The sequence below is a fragment of the Aspergillus oryzae genome, chromosome 3 (genome assembly GCF_000184455.2).
Source record: "Aspergillus oryzae RIB40 DNA, chromosome 3".
In the NCBI taxonomy this organism is placed as follows: domain Eukaryota; kingdom Fungi; phylum Ascomycota; class Eurotiomycetes; order Eurotiales; family Aspergillaceae; genus Aspergillus; species Aspergillus oryzae.
The window spans coordinates 3,523,869-3,540,832 of record NC_036437.1 but is presented as its reverse complement, the minus strand read 5'-3'; the positions used below and the strand labels follow the sequence as shown (position 1 = coordinate 3,540,832).

General features: G+C 47.3%; 6 protein-coding genes and 1 non-coding gene across 7 annotated transcripts; 3 read left to right on the top strand and 4 right to left on the bottom strand.

Annotated features, from left to right (window-relative positions):
- Positions 1–854: 854 nt before the first annotated feature.
- Positions 855–2,537, top strand: AO090026000565 (uncharacterized protein; the record flags this gene model as incomplete). Its single annotated transcript, XM_001821945.1, has 1 exon — positions 855–2,537. One exon carries the CDS (start codon positions 855–857, stop codon positions 2,535–2,537), a length of 1,683 nt encoding a protein of 560 aa, XP_001821997.1.
- A 139-nt stretch (positions 2,538–2,676) lies between these two features.
- Positions 2,677–4,791, bottom strand: AO090026000566 (uncharacterized protein; the record flags this gene model as incomplete). The annotated part of the gene is made up of 1 exon (XM_023236015.1): positions 2,677–4,791. The coding sequence occupies one exon, from the start codon at positions 4,789–4,791 to the stop codon at positions 2,677–2,679; it is 2,115 nt and encodes a 704-aa protein (XP_023091078.1).
- Positions 4,792–8,630: 3,839 nt separating this feature from the next.
- AO090026t00009 lies at positions 8,631–8,722 on the top strand. Its single transcript has one exon. It is a non-coding gene; the product is annotated as a tRNA-Tyr (tRNA).
- A 386-nt stretch (positions 8,723–9,108) lies between these two features.
- Positions 9,109–10,485, bottom strand: AO090026000567 (glycosyltransferase family 69 protein; the record flags this gene model as incomplete). The annotated part of the gene is made up of 4 exons (XM_023236014.1): positions 9,109–9,524; positions 9,600–9,825; positions 9,884–10,419; positions 10,440–10,485. The coding sequence occupies 4 exons, from the start codon at positions 10,483–10,485 to the stop codon at positions 9,109–9,111; spliced, it is 1,224 nt and encodes a 407-aa protein (XP_023091079.1).
- A 1,085-nt stretch (positions 10,486–11,570) lies between these two features.
- On the bottom strand, positions 11,571–12,860 carry AO090026000568 (uncharacterized protein; the record flags this gene model as incomplete). Its single annotated transcript, XM_001821948.3, has 1 exon — positions 11,571–12,860. The coding sequence occupies one exon, from the start codon at positions 12,858–12,860 to the stop codon at positions 11,571–11,573; it is 1,290 nt and encodes a 429-aa protein (XP_001822000.1).
- Positions 12,861–13,667: 807 nt separating this feature from the next.
- Positions 13,668–14,849, top strand: AO090026000569 (ketopantoate reductase family protein; the record flags this gene model as incomplete). The annotated part of the gene is made up of 1 exon (XM_001821949.3): positions 13,668–14,849. The coding sequence occupies one exon, from the start codon at positions 13,668–13,670 to the stop codon at positions 14,847–14,849; it is 1,182 nt and encodes a 393-aa protein (XP_001822001.3).
- An 856-nt stretch (positions 14,850–15,705) lies between these two features.
- On the bottom strand, positions 15,706–16,668 carry AO090026000570 (uncharacterized protein; the record flags this gene model as incomplete). Its single annotated transcript, XM_001821950.3, has 3 exons — positions 15,706–15,823; positions 15,903–16,480; positions 16,567–16,668. The coding sequence occupies 3 exons, from the start codon at positions 16,666–16,668 to the stop codon at positions 15,706–15,708; spliced, it is 798 nt and encodes a 265-aa protein (XP_001822002.1).
- Between the last annotated feature and the right edge of the window lie 296 nt (positions 16,669–16,964).

The following is a 16,964-nucleotide window of genomic DNA, read 5'->3' as shown; positions in this document are numbered from 1 at the left end:
TGCTCTTGTACTCCGACTGACTCTTCTCCCAGTACCGGTTATAATGAACATATCGAACGGGGCTTTAAATACCCAGTTCACGGTGGTTGAGGTAGTTCAAAAAGCTCCACTCAGAAGGGAGCCTGTACCTTTGGATCGTCAAGATAGCCCTGAAGTCCTAGGTCGAGGGATAGCGGACTGTCTGTCACGGCCATCAGGAGAAAGAGTGAGTGAGGTGCGGTAGCTGACTATAATTAATATGGAGAATGACTCCTCTGTCCCTGGATTTTACAAAGTACTAACCTGAGTGATGGAGGTCTTCTCGTGGTAAAAGTCTAAGCACAGTCGGTGTTGAAACATATAGATTGTATACCCACCTAGATACTTATAGTACATAGTTAGCAGAAGATGGGTAGTAAGGGAATATTTATATTCAAATCTTGTGGCTGTGTATTATCCAGCAATCTCCGTCTTGAATTATAAGAGAGAGGCTCAGAGAACAATGCTGGATCCTGGATCCAGAATTAGGACACTGCAGTATGATTCCACTGGACACGTTTGAAGTGAATTCTGTGACGTGAATGTGCCACTAGAGAGAACTTACATAACGGTGGTCGTGATGTTGATGTTATTATCATGATATCACTGTCACCTCACCTGCTAGGCAAGAACCAGCCTCTCATTTACTAGGCAAGAACCATCCTCCCACCTTTATCTCCCAATATCTCTCTCCTTCTCAATACCCCTCTCCATCCCAAACATTTATACCCGCTCTGACAAGCTTCAGAACCTCGAAAGGTGAGTTAGTTACAGAATCATTACAGCTGGATAGAAAAGAATATCTTATTCTGACAACAGCTATAGATTATCCCCTCATGTCTACCATTACTCCAGAGTCTATTCCAGGCTTTCATGCCGTCGGGCGTACCACTGGAACTACAGAAGACTTGAAGGGCCTCTCATTCGCGACAACCTGCCCACCCGATATTGGCCCAAGAACTCGCCTCATCGCAGTTTGTGGCATCACCGATGACGAAGACGACGCTAGTCCAGCGAAGGACGGTTGGTTCTTGTCGGACTTCTATCTGTTCCATTATCTCTTTTCTGATCTCCACGGGCCAACAGCGTCTCAGATATGGATGACTAGCGAAAAGCCTGAAGACCTTGTGCGGAAGTACAAAGAATACGTGCATGGAGATCCAAGGGGAGAGCGAAGAGTTGTACTGGACAAGAGCATGCTGCCCGGGATTGAACAAAGTGGGAGCTTACGCGTTGTCTCAAGGAAAGATCTTCTAGAACGGTTCTTGTGCACCCTGCGCGAACAATCGCTCCTGGCCAAGACTAATGATCAGCACTTGGTCGTCATGGTTTTTGGTCATGGGGATGAACGAACATATGGCGTGGCTCTCGGCGGATATAAACCAAACCTCCATATTGAAAATGTCAAGCGCGCTCTGCAGCCTGACACCTCTGTCACACTGTTCATGACTTCATGTTACTCTGGTGGCTGGATTGTACAGCCGAACACCATGAGATCTAGGTATATCAATGCCACTGGAATAACTGGAGCAGGACCAAAAGCAGAAAGCAAATCTTGGCCAGAGAGCTCCAGCCTTCGTCGAGCATGTGGAAGTATAATTGCGAGTGCCATTCTACAAACCAGCATCGCGATTGAGGAGTCACAAGAGACAGTTGCCGTCCACACAGACCCCACTTATTACTCATTTGCGCAGTCTGTATACGATTCGTATAAAAGGCTCGATCCTCTCGCTGATACGCACAAGATCCATTTCTCTGCTCAAGATGATCAGTGGGCGCTTCACTTCAAATGTCGCAGTGGTATGCCGCTATCACAATTGAAGTTGCGCTGGGAGTCACTGCGCTCTGTGCCCCTAGGGGATTATCATTCTGAAGGTTCAGACGGGCATGGTACGGGCACTAGTCGATACGGAACGGCCAGAAAACTCAGCAAGGTGAAATACGCCGCCCTATACTATTTTCACTGTGCCAACCCTGGTCCGCACAATAACGCGTCAAATATTGGATTACATGGCCAACTGATGGCCTTGCTCAGTGGCAGGGAGAAATTCAGCGACGAGGAGCTTGACGAGATGTTCGAAACGCTGAGATACCGACTCGATGCGCTTGCCCAAGCCGATGAACTTGCTATGGTGATGGGTGTCGCCAACGAAACTTTTAATGCATATTCATATGTTCATGAGACTTGGAAACAGTCACCAGAGGAAGATAAGCTTGACTTTTTCGCGTGGCGTTTACTAGTTGAGAAAGAGCTAGTAGATAGACCAATCGAGGGCCATTTTTGGCCAAAGCCCGTGAAATTTCTCTGTGCTTGTTTAGTCATGTCTGGGCTAGACTATGATGAAATTGAGCAAAGAATCGAAATCGCAGAGAGCTATAAACGCACACAAGCAGAAGCCATCTCGGAGTTATATGGCAGCCAAATCATGAGGGACGAGGAGGTGATCCGTGGCCGCGAGAAGTTGCTAAACAAAATGACTAGCCTTGGACGCAAAGTTCGGGCAGTCTTTCGCCACTGAGATAGCTGGATTCATTTCATTATTCTAACTATTCTTTCACCACTGACGTAGCTGAATTCATTTCATTATTTTAACTATTATTGATAGTCATCGCTTAGTAACTACTAAATAAACGCGAGGTCAGAGGCTTAAGTGAACTCTATTCCTCAGACTTCTTCCACAAAGCAAACCGAAGGCGGATAGTCTCGGAAGCAGCTCTTCTCCACTGCTGAATGTACTTCCATGCAAGCTCTCGATCATGTCCCAGCAATATATCGATTTCGGCCTGTACCTCTTTGTCAAGGTACGAACGCTGGGCCGTAATAGCGTCGGATAGGGGGCTGATTCCCTGCAAATGGATGGTGCTCGGGCAGGTGACTATCTGCTGCATGGCTCCGGTTGTAAGATCTTTGTCGACTGGTCTTCTTTCCCGTCTGCTTGTGTTCAGGAATTCAATCACCTGCGACACTGAGACGTCATTAGAGCTTATCTCGCGAATTACCTGCATTGATAGCAGGGTGGGTCTGAGCACGATGTTCGAGTTAGTATCCGCTTTGGCACGGAATGACACATAGCTCTTTCCAGACTCTCTCGAGATATAGGCCGTCCCACCGAGCGGGATATTTCTAGCAGGAACAGCGGCTGACTGAGGAACCGCATAAAGTTGTGTTTCCATTTTGGTCAGGGCATTGAACAGCCACCAGACGGGATCCATCTCGGTTAATTGCTGAATAATTCCATATTGAAGCTCATGGACACCAGTAATCTTTGTATGCCGAAGTAAATGGTTTATTTCTTCCCGAAGCAGGTCCAGTAGCGAATAGCCTGCAGTAGACCGCTCACCAAACCAACTAAAAATTGGGTTAACAGTAATATCTCCAGTTTGCCACATGGCAGTAACCTTGTCAACCGCATCAGCAACATGTAATCGCTCAAGTAGGTCCACAAGAATCCCTGTTGCCCTATCACGGTCGGGAGTGGACTGCTGGGGCCGCGTGCTACGATTTTGGACATCGGATCCAATATCACCTGTGCTGGGCGAGACCACAGCAGTACTGCGAGTGGTAGTCTCGCATTGTTGCGATGTGCTGGCCTCCGCATGGGCAGGCTGGGGCTGGGAAATTGTGCTAGCTGTTAAAGAATCACTAGCTCTGCTGGCCTCCCCAGAGGCGGGTCTCAGTCGTGACGGTGCGCTGGCAGGCTGATTCTGGGTCCGGATTCCAGAATCGCTATTGTTAGGCTTTGGTATTCGTGCTTTCTTTTTCGGTGGGGGGTTGGTTGTCTCTTCTGGCGCGGTACCTGCAGTCGGTGTAGTTTCTTGTGTAGGTGCCATTTCTGCTGATATCATCTGGGTGGGAGGAAGGGTGGTTGAGGAGACTTGGGTGGCCGAGGCCGACGCGGACGGTTCAGATGTTCCAGGACTGGGTGCCACAACTTCCTCAATTGTACCTCTATCCACATCTTCCTCATCTGTAAGCTCCTCCAGAATAGCCTGTGGAAGTTCAGGCACATCTGAGGCTGCTTGCCAGCCAAACATCCCCTTATCACCGGTATCACTGCCCGTAATGGCTGCATCCGCCTCATCAGAGTCAATAAGATCTAGTAGACCCTGAGAGTTCAATTTGACCCCGTACACCGCCAGCTCTTCCCGGCTGATTGGTTGTGGTCGTGAGGAGAGTTTTGCAAAGTCAATGGCCTTCTGAATATCAGTCCCACCAGGTTCTAACGATCTTGTCTTTCCTGATTTCATCGCACGGAATCTTTCCACAAGGGCGCACACAAGTAGATCCATAGCACATTTATAATCGGGGACAGCCCTTGCAAGTCTCCCCACGCCCTTTGTCCAGTTTTGCGCGTTATTTATGAGTAAAAAGGCACGGCCATTATCCCCCCACTTATTTGTCACTTCTTGTTTCGCTCTTGCCACCGCCTTCTGGTTTTTTGCGATATTCTTTACCGCTCGATCAACTTTGCCCCATATATTCCGGTACTCACTGGTCCTTTTAAACTTATTAAAGTCAGCCAAGGTATCCCTCCCAGTTTGGTACAACCCTAGTAAAATCTGTTCCCCGGTATTTTCGATCCTCTCAATGGCCTGCGATACATTGGCGACGGCCTCGTTCAAGCGAATCTTGTATGTTTGTTCGTCAAGCTCCACGCTCCACTTCCTTAAGGTAGCATTTAGGTCCTGGGGGGATATGAATAGTTCACCGGCTACAGTAATCTGTGGCGCAGTAACCGCAGAATACTGAGCTCTCTTATGCTGTAAAGCCATCTATAGCTGTAAAATTAGTATTATTATAATCTCAGCAATAACAGCGGATAGTCTTACCTCTGAATATTGAATGTAGTAGAGAGGTGAGATGTTGGGTAGTAAACGACAAGGGGTAAAAAGAGAGAGGGATTGAGTGTTGGAGGTGAAATCGGCTGAGGGTGAGTGAGAGAGAAAAAGTGAAAAAAAAAAAAAAAAAAAAAAAAAAAAAAAAAAAAAAAACGCGTCAAAGTCCTCTCTCAAAGAAAAACCAAGATTTAATCTTAGAATCCTGTTATGGCCCTGACCTAGGTAAAGGCCCCATTCTACCCCTTCGCAGGTATAGCTGATTTTCAAATCCAGATCCAAATTCGCGTACTAAGCCTAATATACATGAATCTTCACCGGCAAAACAGCGACAGAACAAACGCTAGGATAGGCAAGCTAAGACACCCCCTGCTTTTATAGTATATATCTAGCTCAAGTCTGTATCTTATATAGAGAGTACTAAACAGACTATAAACGAGTCATCGTGCCACAATGCTATCTAAATTTTCGCCGCTCATGACGAGAACGAATTGGACAAATGCCAATCCTGGTTTCGTCATGAGTTCATGGCGTTATGTGTTCGCAACGAGGACAAGTAACGGGAGGGCAGGTGTGATTGGAAATCATACAATTATAAAGTTGATTCAGTCAGTAGTTTAGGATATAGTGGGGCCAGTGAGACGGGCTCCTATTGGTGGGGAAAGGGCTCTACCATAGTACATACTACTGTGTAGTCTGTAAAACTAGTGTATCCAGTAGTACAGCAGCCAAACAGAATCATTGGCTGTAGCCCCACACATCAGTCCGATTAAGGTTAGGGGATTTCTCCGCCCAAACAACTTTAATATCCCACCAGAAACGATAGAAGAGCAGCGACTCCGCGAACAAGCTGAGGAACAACTGAAGCTCCCGACGCAAGTCACAACACTTCCCGAATTTCTTGACGCCTGCCACGTGCACTTGTTTCTCGGTCTCTTCAGGAGAGGATATTGGACAAACGACAGGATGGACGGGGGATCTGGATGACAATAACCGTCTGCATTTATCTGCACTAGGCCAGGTATTAGTCTTCACTCTCCGTGCTTTACGAGTACCGACACGGGACATCGCTTGGACAAACTTGGCAGTAAGTAAACTGAAGACCTGGGAAATGGTTTACGATGACCTATTGGATGAAATCGCAGAAAAAGATATTCCTTCTTCCGACTTTAAATTATTGCTGCCGAGTCGGAAGGAATACTGCCATATATCTCTAGTAAAGACTAGGTTAAAGTCTGCGGTAGCTGCGTCCTATAGTTCCTCGCAAGGCCATAGGTCGCTTGGCCATGATGACGATGCCGGGGATGGCTTTGATCCTAACACGCCTAGTCAACGACCCCGAGAGCCCCAACTTTCTCACCCGTCGGCCTCCTTGTCCTTTTCGGCAGTAGAAAGATCGAAAGGTTCACATTCACAAGGCAAGTCTCGACAGTATTGCACCCAAAAATGCCTCCTGGGCCTGATCAAGGAAGGATAATTGGATCGGAAATGTCCTAATATATCAGACCATGGGATTGATCGCCACCAACTAAACCGGACAACTCTTAATCGTCGGTTGGACCGGCAGCTCTCCAGCGATAATCTACAGCTTGATTTATAACTGGGATACAAATCGCTGCATCTTCACGGGACTCGCGGGGCTCTTTTTAAAATCACACTATGGTCATACAGGTATACCTTTATAGAAAAAGATACGCCAGTCGAGTTTGTAGAGGGCTCGAAGCACGAAGAGCTCGTGTATTCACATCTCTCTCCAATCCAAGGGTTATCTGTGCCAGTGCTACTTGGCAGCCTACGACTTCGCTGCCCATTCTTTTTTGACGGTTTTGCTGAGATTGTCCATCTGATGTTCATGGGTTACGCCGGAAAGACCCTTGCAAGCCGGCAGGATCTCGATCGCTGTCGACTGGCTCAGCAAGCTGAGGATTCCTTGCAGGCGATCCAAATCTAGGCTTGCTTCATGGTGACCCAATACCCGGAAATATGATCTGGGACGAGGAAAATAGTCGGGTGATGCTTATTGATTTTGAGCGAGCAACGCTGCAAACCCGACGAATACCACTGGGTTGCATTTCACCGAATCAGAAACGCACACGTGGGTGTGGCTCCTGGGAGAAGAGTCCAAACCAGCGGCTGAACTGTTTTGAGCGCGAGAAGCGACGCATGAGAAATGGATTATAACGATGTGACTCTATCTCTCGAGCAACACTTTCGAAATGCTTGACGTCGCTCAACATTCAGAAATGCACGTTTTGAGTACTTAGCGCTTCGGTCTCAACTCTAGCCCATTAATTCGGTGCATTTATCCGTTGCACTGCCCCCGAACGATGACAAAGGGGAAGCGGAATATGGGGAGCGAACATTCGAAGCAGACCTTACGTGGCAGTAAGCGGTGGGCGGCTAGCAACCATCGCTAAGAATGGGACAGAAGTGGGAAAATGGCATAGTCGTTGGCATAACGGACAATGCTTCGTATGGTAGCGGGCACTAACTACTCTTAGATGCTTGTCCTTAAGAGATTAAATCAATCTCTTGGGTTTAAAGCACGTCGTCCATAATGTGTAACGACGCGTCGTCTTGTTTCCGGGCGTATACAAGCGCTTTTTGACCACTCGAAAAGCGTTGACTATATCACAACCCTCTCCCAGCGTCCAGCTGTGTGGTCTCCCTGGTCTATGGCTAGGTTCCTTTCTAAACGCAGCTGGTAAGTGCTGAGCAACGAAAGAATAATAGCATAGATTCAATGCCTCTATCCACGACCGAGACAGGTCACGTGGTGGCCATTAGCTGCTCCATAAGGGACGTTGTTTCTCTTGTGGTAGCTCGATAATACAAAGCGGGAGATTCAAGATCTTCGGGCAAAGAATGGATTGTTAGAAGCTGAGCTGCAGATTGCAAGGGAATCGACCAAAGAAGCTAAAGCCCTTGTTGATGGATTGGAAGGCGAAGCTGTCACTGCTGATCAATAATTAATTTCCGTTGTCTTTTTCCTCTTTAACACTTGGGTTTTCTTGTTTAGGATTGAGCATGTTAAGCGAGCTTTTGTCTAATTGGTCATTGGAGTGTCCTGGCGAACTAGTTTGAGTATCTTGTTATTTTTTATATTTGTTTCTTTGGACTAAACCTCTGTATTTATTGACTTTATTGTAAAGCAATCTTGATCATATTCTTCTGACACGCCATGTTAAGTCAAAAATTGCCATGCAGTATGGTTCGATAAATGACATGTCAGATCCACCTACGTGCAGTATGACCCTGCTATCACATCTAGCCAGGTAACCAAGAGCGAACCCTAATAAGCTCTAAGCTTGACATAAAGCCCCGAAGAGCAACAGTAACATCACGACCGGCAAAAGCGCCTATGAAGAAAAGAAGGGAGACTTAGACGCTGAGGGGAAGTAAGAGCAAACAGATGGGAAATCGCAAGGATTCTCTGTGGGGAGAAACACAGAGCAACATTGCCAACTACAGTCCGACTCAGGGAGCCCAAGAGCCGAAGTTAGAGGAGACATGCCTTTAGAAAGTGATAGGGCAATGTTGGTCACGATACTGTTCATTTTATGATCACTAACTAGCCAGGTATTAATCCAGACCCACCTGTATGTATAGAAGATTACCGATCAGTGTTACGGTCTGGCATGTCCTCGGTGTTTGCCAGGTAACCCAAAGTATTGCTATTCAGAGATATCTGAATACTTCCGATGTAATTCAATCAAAGGGCTACAAAGAGTAATGTCTACATAGACATATTTAGTAGTACAAATGTCACCTCCAAACCCCTGATGGTCTAGTTGGATATGACGTCTGACTGTAATGGGAATATACCGCTATAATCAGAAGGTCGCTGGCTCGATTCCGGCTCGGGGGAGAGGGTACTTTTTTCTCTCTCTCTTTTTTTTTTTCCTCGGGCATCTTTGCCGGCCTGATGATAGTGTAGTAGTATAGCGCCATCTGGCAGGGCTTTTATAGAATAAATAATCCAGGGGGGTTCTCTTTCTTTCTTTTTTTTTTTTTTTTTTTCACCAAGTGCCAGAGGGTAAACTTACAAGTTACAACCCTGCCCCACAGCTGCAGCGCAATACAAGACAGCAATACCTTGGGTTCGCTAACTTAGCTATCAATTGCCTGCCACAGGGAAAGGATAACGTTTGTACCTAGCTAGTGGCCTAAAGCTAGATACAATGTTAGTTACATAGTAGCTAAGCCCTGCACACGTGCAAAATGGGCAGTAAACAGTTGGGTGGTATCACACTGTCACACATGAGCCCACCCATTCCCGACAAGCACCTGCATCTCATTGATTAAACAAAATGCCGCAGGCTCAGAACGGGTGCCTGGATATCTCTCCCAACTGGTGATCCTTCTTCGAATGATCCGTTTCTTGAAGAACACGCTCGTGGTCCAGCGTCGAATCCGGTTTTCCCAAAGGGCCAGAGCAATATTGTGCAGCGAAATCCATGCCGTATGCGGATGAACGGCTGCGTATGCCAAGTCATTATAGCCAACACGTACTCTAGGATTTAGGTATATGCCTTTCGTTGGGGAGAGAGGATTATCGGCATGAATTAAGCAACATTCAGAACCCTCTACATGCAATTGCGCAAGGGAATCGGGGATTGCACGGAATTGCAACGGCGTTTTCGATAGGAATGGGGCTACAGGCATGGACACTATAATACTCTATGGTTAGTCTATTGCCCTTTAGTATAAATAGCAGGACGAAAAAGAAAAAAAGAGCAACATACCCATACCGTTCCAGCAACTCTTCACAGGTGCCGGAGACATCGCGAGCAGGGCATCCCGGGAGGTTGCGCTGCGGAAATAAGGCCATTCTTGCATCAAAGTCTCGTCTCCGTTAGAATCACGTAGAGCAAATGTATCATAGTAACGAGGAGGCTTGGAGAAATTCAAGGAACAAGCGGCGGCGTAAACACCGTCATTGGTATTGAGTAACGAGATCACGTCATCCACCTGTGGCGGCAGTCAATAAGCCTATATATACCTGTCTCGTACAAGATGAGATGCCTACCGTAAAGACCACATCATTTAGGAAAAGCACCTTGTCGAATACTATGCCGTTCCGTGCCAAATCCTCCAAAGGGCGTAAGGTTAGATTGCGCAGCCGAGCAAGATAAGGTATGCGTCTCAATTCCTTTCGGCCACGAGGGGTGTCAATCCAACCCTCACTCGGAGGACGTGAGATCTCATCCTGATGAGCTATCTCAGAAAGGGTAAGATTTCGCCGTACGCCTAATCGATCTAGCACGAGATCGAGATCCCGGAGTGCGCCCTTGCTGTCATCCCAGCTCCCGCTTTCAAAAATGCTCACGAAAATGTTCTCCGGCCCCCATTTCTTCGCTAGTTGAATGACTGCATTGTTCCAGTGCGTACTGGCAATGAATATCCGCTCGAACTGGCGTGGCGGAGTGGGTGGGATGCGATCGACGGTGGACACTCGGTGCTGGATGAAAAGCGCCTCCAGCACAGTCCAGACAATGAAACATGTCGACAAACCCACAAGAACGCAACGGTAAAGTCTAGGTTTACTGCTCCTACCTCCGCTGTCTAAAGAGGAATCTCTCAACTTCGATTAAGGCAGCCCTTCGCCTCCACGACGTTGTCCGCGTTCATCGATCAACCTTAATCGAGCTCAGAACGAAGGTGTTTTCCGAAGTCTGGTACATCCCTGACTATGAAAGGAGGGCTTGCTGTATTTTCCTATGGAAGACTAGGGGCAGAATATTAACCCGAAAACCTAAGAGAGAAAAAAAAAAAAAAAGGAGGGCAAAGGAGAATATGGGGTGGTACTGGGACTGTATGGAACAACAAATATCAATGTCCCAGGACGGTTGCTGTTGCCCTATGTTGGCTGATGAACCCTTTTGGTCAGCTATTGATGGCACTGGTAACATACCCTGTACATACGGAGCTTTTCTGTCACATACGCAAAATCCGACCTTAGACGTTCCTTTAGACAAAGAGTGGTGTATTAACCAAATAGCAGGATTATATCCTTTGTTGGCTTAGGGTAGACTCGATATAGCCCCTTCCCCCTCATTGACATAAGGGGGACTTCCTCTTGCTTGCCTTTCTTTGTCTTGGAATAAGGTAAAAGGGCCGCTGTGCATGCTACACTCGACTGAATCAATTATCCAGTACTTGGGCAGGATACCCCCCTGAAAGTAGGACTCCCAGTTTGTGTGGATATTCTCCAAAGATCAAACAACGAGGGATAACGGAAGGCGATTTCTAGACTCTAATACAGGGTTAGCGATAAAGATAAAAAAAAAATATATTGAAAGTAACATATGGTAAGGAGAGAAGTGCAGAGTTCCATATCGAGGCACATTATTACCTTGGGATAAAGGCAGACGATCGTTAGGAAGAAATGTCTGGTTGGTGGCAAATATATAAGTACATTTGTTGCTCACACAGTACAAAACACTTATAAATAGAAGAACTGAGCATACTGTCGTTACTCTAGTATATCTAATATCATTAAAATTTAAACCTTCTCCTATCAACTGAAGCTGCATAGAAACATAAAGAGGAATTGGTCCGATTTGTTGAGATTGTCCAGGGAAAGGCGTGCAGGATCCTCTTGTGGGCTCATTCTTCTCCTGGCTTTTATTATAACTATCATTTGTTGTTATGGTTAATTGATGTTTCCGTGTATATTTGTCACATCCACTCCGAGTCTGCCATTACGACTAAAATCAGTTGAGACTGGTTAACAGCCTATCCTTAATCCACTGATGAGTAGTGGTCAAGTCATCCCGAGTCTGACCCCCGAAGACCACCGAGGCCATAGAGTCTGCATCGGAGATCTCCATTGCAAGAGTAACAATGATTTGTCCCGACTCGATCTTTGCGGATAGAATGTCGTAGATCCTCGAGGCAGGGCCAGCAAATGACACGGTGTCAACCTGAGCTAGAGGAAGACCAAGTGACAAAAAGTGCTTGGAAAAAAGACTCAAGGCTATCCCTCCTGCCATGCGAGCATTCAAATCCACCACCAGCGGTCGGTCATGATGATCAAAGATGACATCAATGCCAACCCAGCCTATGTACGAAGACTGTCGAAGGGAATGCGCCACAGCGGACATCGTGTCTCTTAGTGACCTCTCTAGATCCCCTTGCTCGTTATAGTCAATGATTCCTCCTACCCAAACGCCATCCTGGGTGCTGACTTGCTCTGTGGCGCCCAAGAACTCTGGCTCTGTGGTTTCGTTGTCATCAACGAAGAAGTTCACCCCGTAGTGAGGTCTCTGGGAGCGGACCAACTCCGAAAGTTGAACCTCTTCTCCTCCTCGTGTGACATATCGGCTCACAGCATCCAGCATCTGATGCCTGGCTTCCTCTGTGGTCACAATAAATGTTCCTTGTCCAGAGCTGCAGCGGCAGAATTTGACCACAAAGGGCAGGGGACGGCGGGCCAGGTACTCTTGCTGCTTTGGCTGCGCCAGTTGAATGATCTCCATGGTTGGTGTTGGAATTCCAGGATGGCTCAGAAATCGTTTGTCATTCAATTCGTATGAGACTTCAGGTGCCACCAAGGAGAATTCCTTCGACATCCAAGATTTAGGCCGCCAGTATACCAGCTTCCTACCTTGTAAAGCAGATTGACGATCCACTTCGAAGTTCGAGCTGTCTAAGTCGATGTACTGAACGATAGGGTGCTGACGTTCTGGAAATTGACTCAATGCCCGCTCGATATTCTTCCTGAAATCCTGAGGCACATGGAGAATGACGAGGCCCGGCCCGACCATTGGAAGAAAGCGGATGGTTTTGAAACATAGCGCCCATTGTCTGAACCGCGAAAAGTTCCCGTCGCCTTGGTAATAGACCTCGGGGTCCTCATCTTCGATAAACCGCGTTTCGCGCTTGAAGTGGTCATGCAGGTCGATATGTGTATAGGTGTGGTAAAGATCGACGGCCAGCGGCCATTCAACACCATGGGTGGTGTGAAGTTCTGCTACCGTTGTATCTAGTTCGACAACCTTCATAATGTCCCGGGGGTGATGAAAATGATAAGGTAGATATTTTGAATGATTATTGTCTGCTTAGAACAACGAGTTCATATTTTGCTGCGTCATGATATGGCTATATAAACACAACGAGACTGCCATTTACATAGTCTGGATCTGCAATGGAAGCTGTCGTCGTCATCTTTGGGCCACCCGTGCATTCCACCGCCTCGTTCAGGTCGATACAGCCTGATCACTTGCATTCAGGGTGACCTGCTGAGAAATACGCCTGAGTTGCGGTGATATGGCTCTCTTCCTCGATTTTCCACTGTCTCATTTACCACATACGCGTAGACTGGATCACAGGATCGACCATGGGTCTAATGTTTGTTTGCTGAGATGCACCGCAGATCATAGTACGCACACACCAAGAATCATGACCTCCTTGCATCTCGCAGCTATGTGCAGCAGGGATTATCCCCTTGGCTGTGACGTGGCTGGATCCGAATGAATTGTGTAATATAGTTTGATATACATAAGATGACGTCTTTTATAATACATTCCTATCAGTTGGTTGCAAGGTCGAAAAGCTCTGTAGCTTATTGCAGGGTGTCTATAACCACTCCTAATATGCGCATGAAAGCACGTAATCCAGCTACCTTGCGTTGTTGGATCATCTCATGTTCTTTTTTTAATATGGCTACGTAAGCCCTAATCCCAGGGATTCCGGTGTTTGCTTTGAATTGCATACATGATGATCTTGCCTAAATCGTGCACCACATACACCTTGGTAGCAATCTTGATATTCCCTTTAGAAGTTTTCCCATTTTCGAGTCCTATCCAGCAATGCAGACGAAAGAAACCCAGTGGGTGCACACTATGTCGCCCCGTATTCACATCATAGGGCTCGGAAGTGTTGGTGTGATAGTTGCCAATGCTCTTGCTAGTCTTCGACAGCGACCCGACCTCACTCTGATGTTCCACCGACGGCTTAGTTGTGAAGGTCAGCTCAGTCTGACAGTGAACGGGATATACAATAATGTCCGCAGTGGGTTTGATGTGGAAGAGTTCCATGATGGTCACTGGAAAAGGCTCCCTGGACAATCGGGAAGAAGGCGACCGTCGTCATACGATGACCCTCACGTATCTCCAATTGACACCCTCATTGTTGCAGTCAAGGCAAACTACACCCGATCTGTTTTGAACACCGTCAAGCATCGGCTATCCAGAAACAGCACGATTTTGTTCTTGCAGAACGGTATGGGCATTCTAGAGGAGGTTGACGAAAGCGTCTTTCCCGATCCAGAGCAACGGCCACATTATATGATTGGCATCAACACAAATGGAACTTCCCGTACGGGCCAGTTGTCTGCACATCATACGAGCTTGGGTGAAATGCCCTTCGGCATGGCTCCCAGGCTCTCTTCTCCCGAACTGAGCCATGGCCAGTGGCACCAAGACCCGCGGCTCATTCGTTCTGCCCGACCCATGATTGATGCTCTGTCCAACAGCCCGAATCTGAATGTCCGGCTTGTGAGTGTTGAGGATGTTCTCCATCTGCAGTTGAAGAAATTGGCGATAAATGCGGTCTTGAATCCACTCACTGCTTTGTTGGAATGCAAAATCGGCATGTTATATTCTTCACAACAGCCATGGATCCGAAGGCTGATTGAGCTTATGCTGGAGGAGATATCAGCGGTACTAAGGGCACTTCCGCTACCGTTCCAGACGAGCCTTGACTTGGAAGCCGAGTTTGCAGCGAAACAGTTAACCTCAATGGTTGAAGCCTTTGCTCGACGCCTCCCGCAACACAGCTCATCCATGATGCAGGATGTAGGCAAGGGATCTGAAACCGAGATTGCATACCTAAATGGGTTTCTGATCAGATTGGGGATGCAAATGGGGATAAATTGTCCCGTCAACAATTATATCATGCAAGCAGTGCTGGAGAAACAAGAATCGCAACGCTACGGTGGTGACAAACAACGAGCCAGCACCCATCAGCAAAGGAAAGCTCAACCACTCTGAATAGCAATAAGAAGTATCGTTTGCCAATTCCAGCTGAGCTGGACTCTTTCGTAGCTCAGTCCTATCTCGTAGCGCCTTTAATATATCATATTAGTGTGAGCCTCCCAACAAGTGTTCCATCACTCACTGGTTCATCAAACCCCCTTTCTTTCTTACTTTTTCTTGTAGTAGAGGATCTCTTGTGGAAGGTGACAACACCTGCGAAGCAATTCAGCACATTCCCTGCTAATATCCTCAAAGCATGCAATGTTGTTGAGTCAAAACAGCGGCCCATCCCTCCTGCATCTTCGCGGGATCAGCCCTATGTAGATGGCATCTGAGATGCTTGGCGCAATCTTTCTACTAGCATACTGGCCAATTTCTTGTGCGGCATTTCTCGGGAGTAACAAAGCCAGTGCATCTACAGGTGGCGGCAGACATACGAATATTTCGGTTTAGAGTTCTGTATTCAGCAGTTGTGTTTATATCGAGCGTTGAGAAATTAAGTTCCTGGTCCGAAGAGGATCACAGGGCCTTGTTATGGTGGTTTCACGAAGAGAGTCCAAGAATTTGGTGCCCGAGATGAAAATGATCATTTACACCTGCGACTTTGAAGGAACACGCACTAGATAGCATGATGCACTTGGAGAAAGGAGCTGACTGTGCCGTCATTCCTGTGTTTTTTGAAAATCGCCTCTTCTCCTATCAATCTGGAGCCGCAAAGAAATGAAAAGGTTAATTGAACCGAATACAAACCCTTATTAGATACCCGCGGGTTATGATTGCACGCAAAAGTCGTCCCCAAAACCGATGCTTTTATTGTACACTTCCAGAGGCATATCAAATACTGGTTTCAACCAGAATATATACAACGATATTACCTGCGTGCTGTTTCCAAATCCGCCGCCCACAGCGCCGCGCCCACGGTGTTCGTGAACGAAAAAGCGATGGAAGCGAAAGGGATCATTTCCAGAAAGAACGAGGCCATTCCGAGCCTAGTCAGGCAAGTCAATAACAATCCAAACAAAGTATCCATCTCAAATGGAATGATTAAAAGGAAATGAACAAACATACCCCGTATACGCCCCCCTGTTCTTTTCCACCCATGCATCCTTCTGCTTCTCACCCCACCCCTTCAGCTGGAAATACCTCGTATGAGCCACCGGCCCTAACTTCTTCCCCTGCGCATATGCGTACAACGCAGTTCCCACCACCGGAATAAAATTCAACGGTAGAAGGATCAGCGAATGCAGCAACGCCTGCGGCTTCATCCGATCCAGAGGGCGCTTCACCATTTTGCCCAGTCGGGCAATGGCATCTCTGCCCGCCTGGGGCTTGATCTGTCGACCCTCTGCCACAAGCGATTCGTGACCGCAGGCAATGAGCGTGCCGTCGAAGGTATCCGTCAATGCCTCTTCCAGGAGGAAAGAGCGGGCAAGAAAGTTTGTGATCGTGGAACTTTCGGTGAGAATGAGCAGAGCGGCGGAAATGGGCGCAAAGGGGCCGCTGGTGAATGACATGATAGCCACCTGTGGTACGTATGTGAAGAAGAACATGGCGCCTGTCACGCTGAAACCGAGACTACTGATTTGTCCGACCTGCGAGAGGAGCGGACGCCAGAGGTCCTTGTGGTACGCGAAGTACACTATGCCCTGCATTCAACTGCGGTTAGAATTTCTGTGTATTAATCGTAATATGTCAACTGTGGAGTGAGGGAGCTGTCGAAAGGATATCTCACCTTGAAAGGATAGATGTAGGCGCCCGATAGGGCGACCTCTTGAGCGACCTCTTGGGCATGCTTGGCCTCTTCAATAAGGGCCTTCTTGGCCTTGTCATCCATGGTATAATTGATTGATGTCTCCAGCTTGCGAGAGGTGGAAAGATTGAATGTTTTTTATTTTCTTCTCAGGAGGCTTAGCGGCGGGCACATGACGTCACGGGATTCAATAGCGCCTCTATTTATATTACCCGATCCGATAGATCGAGTGTCTCGGCCCACTTAGTTTAATATACATACATCAATAGAGTTCATACACAAGAGGAGTGCCGTCGCAATACAATCAGAAGACGCTATTCACCATGTTTAGGAAGTAGAAAGAAACTAGTAACTGTCCAGAAAAGAGGGATCACAAATGA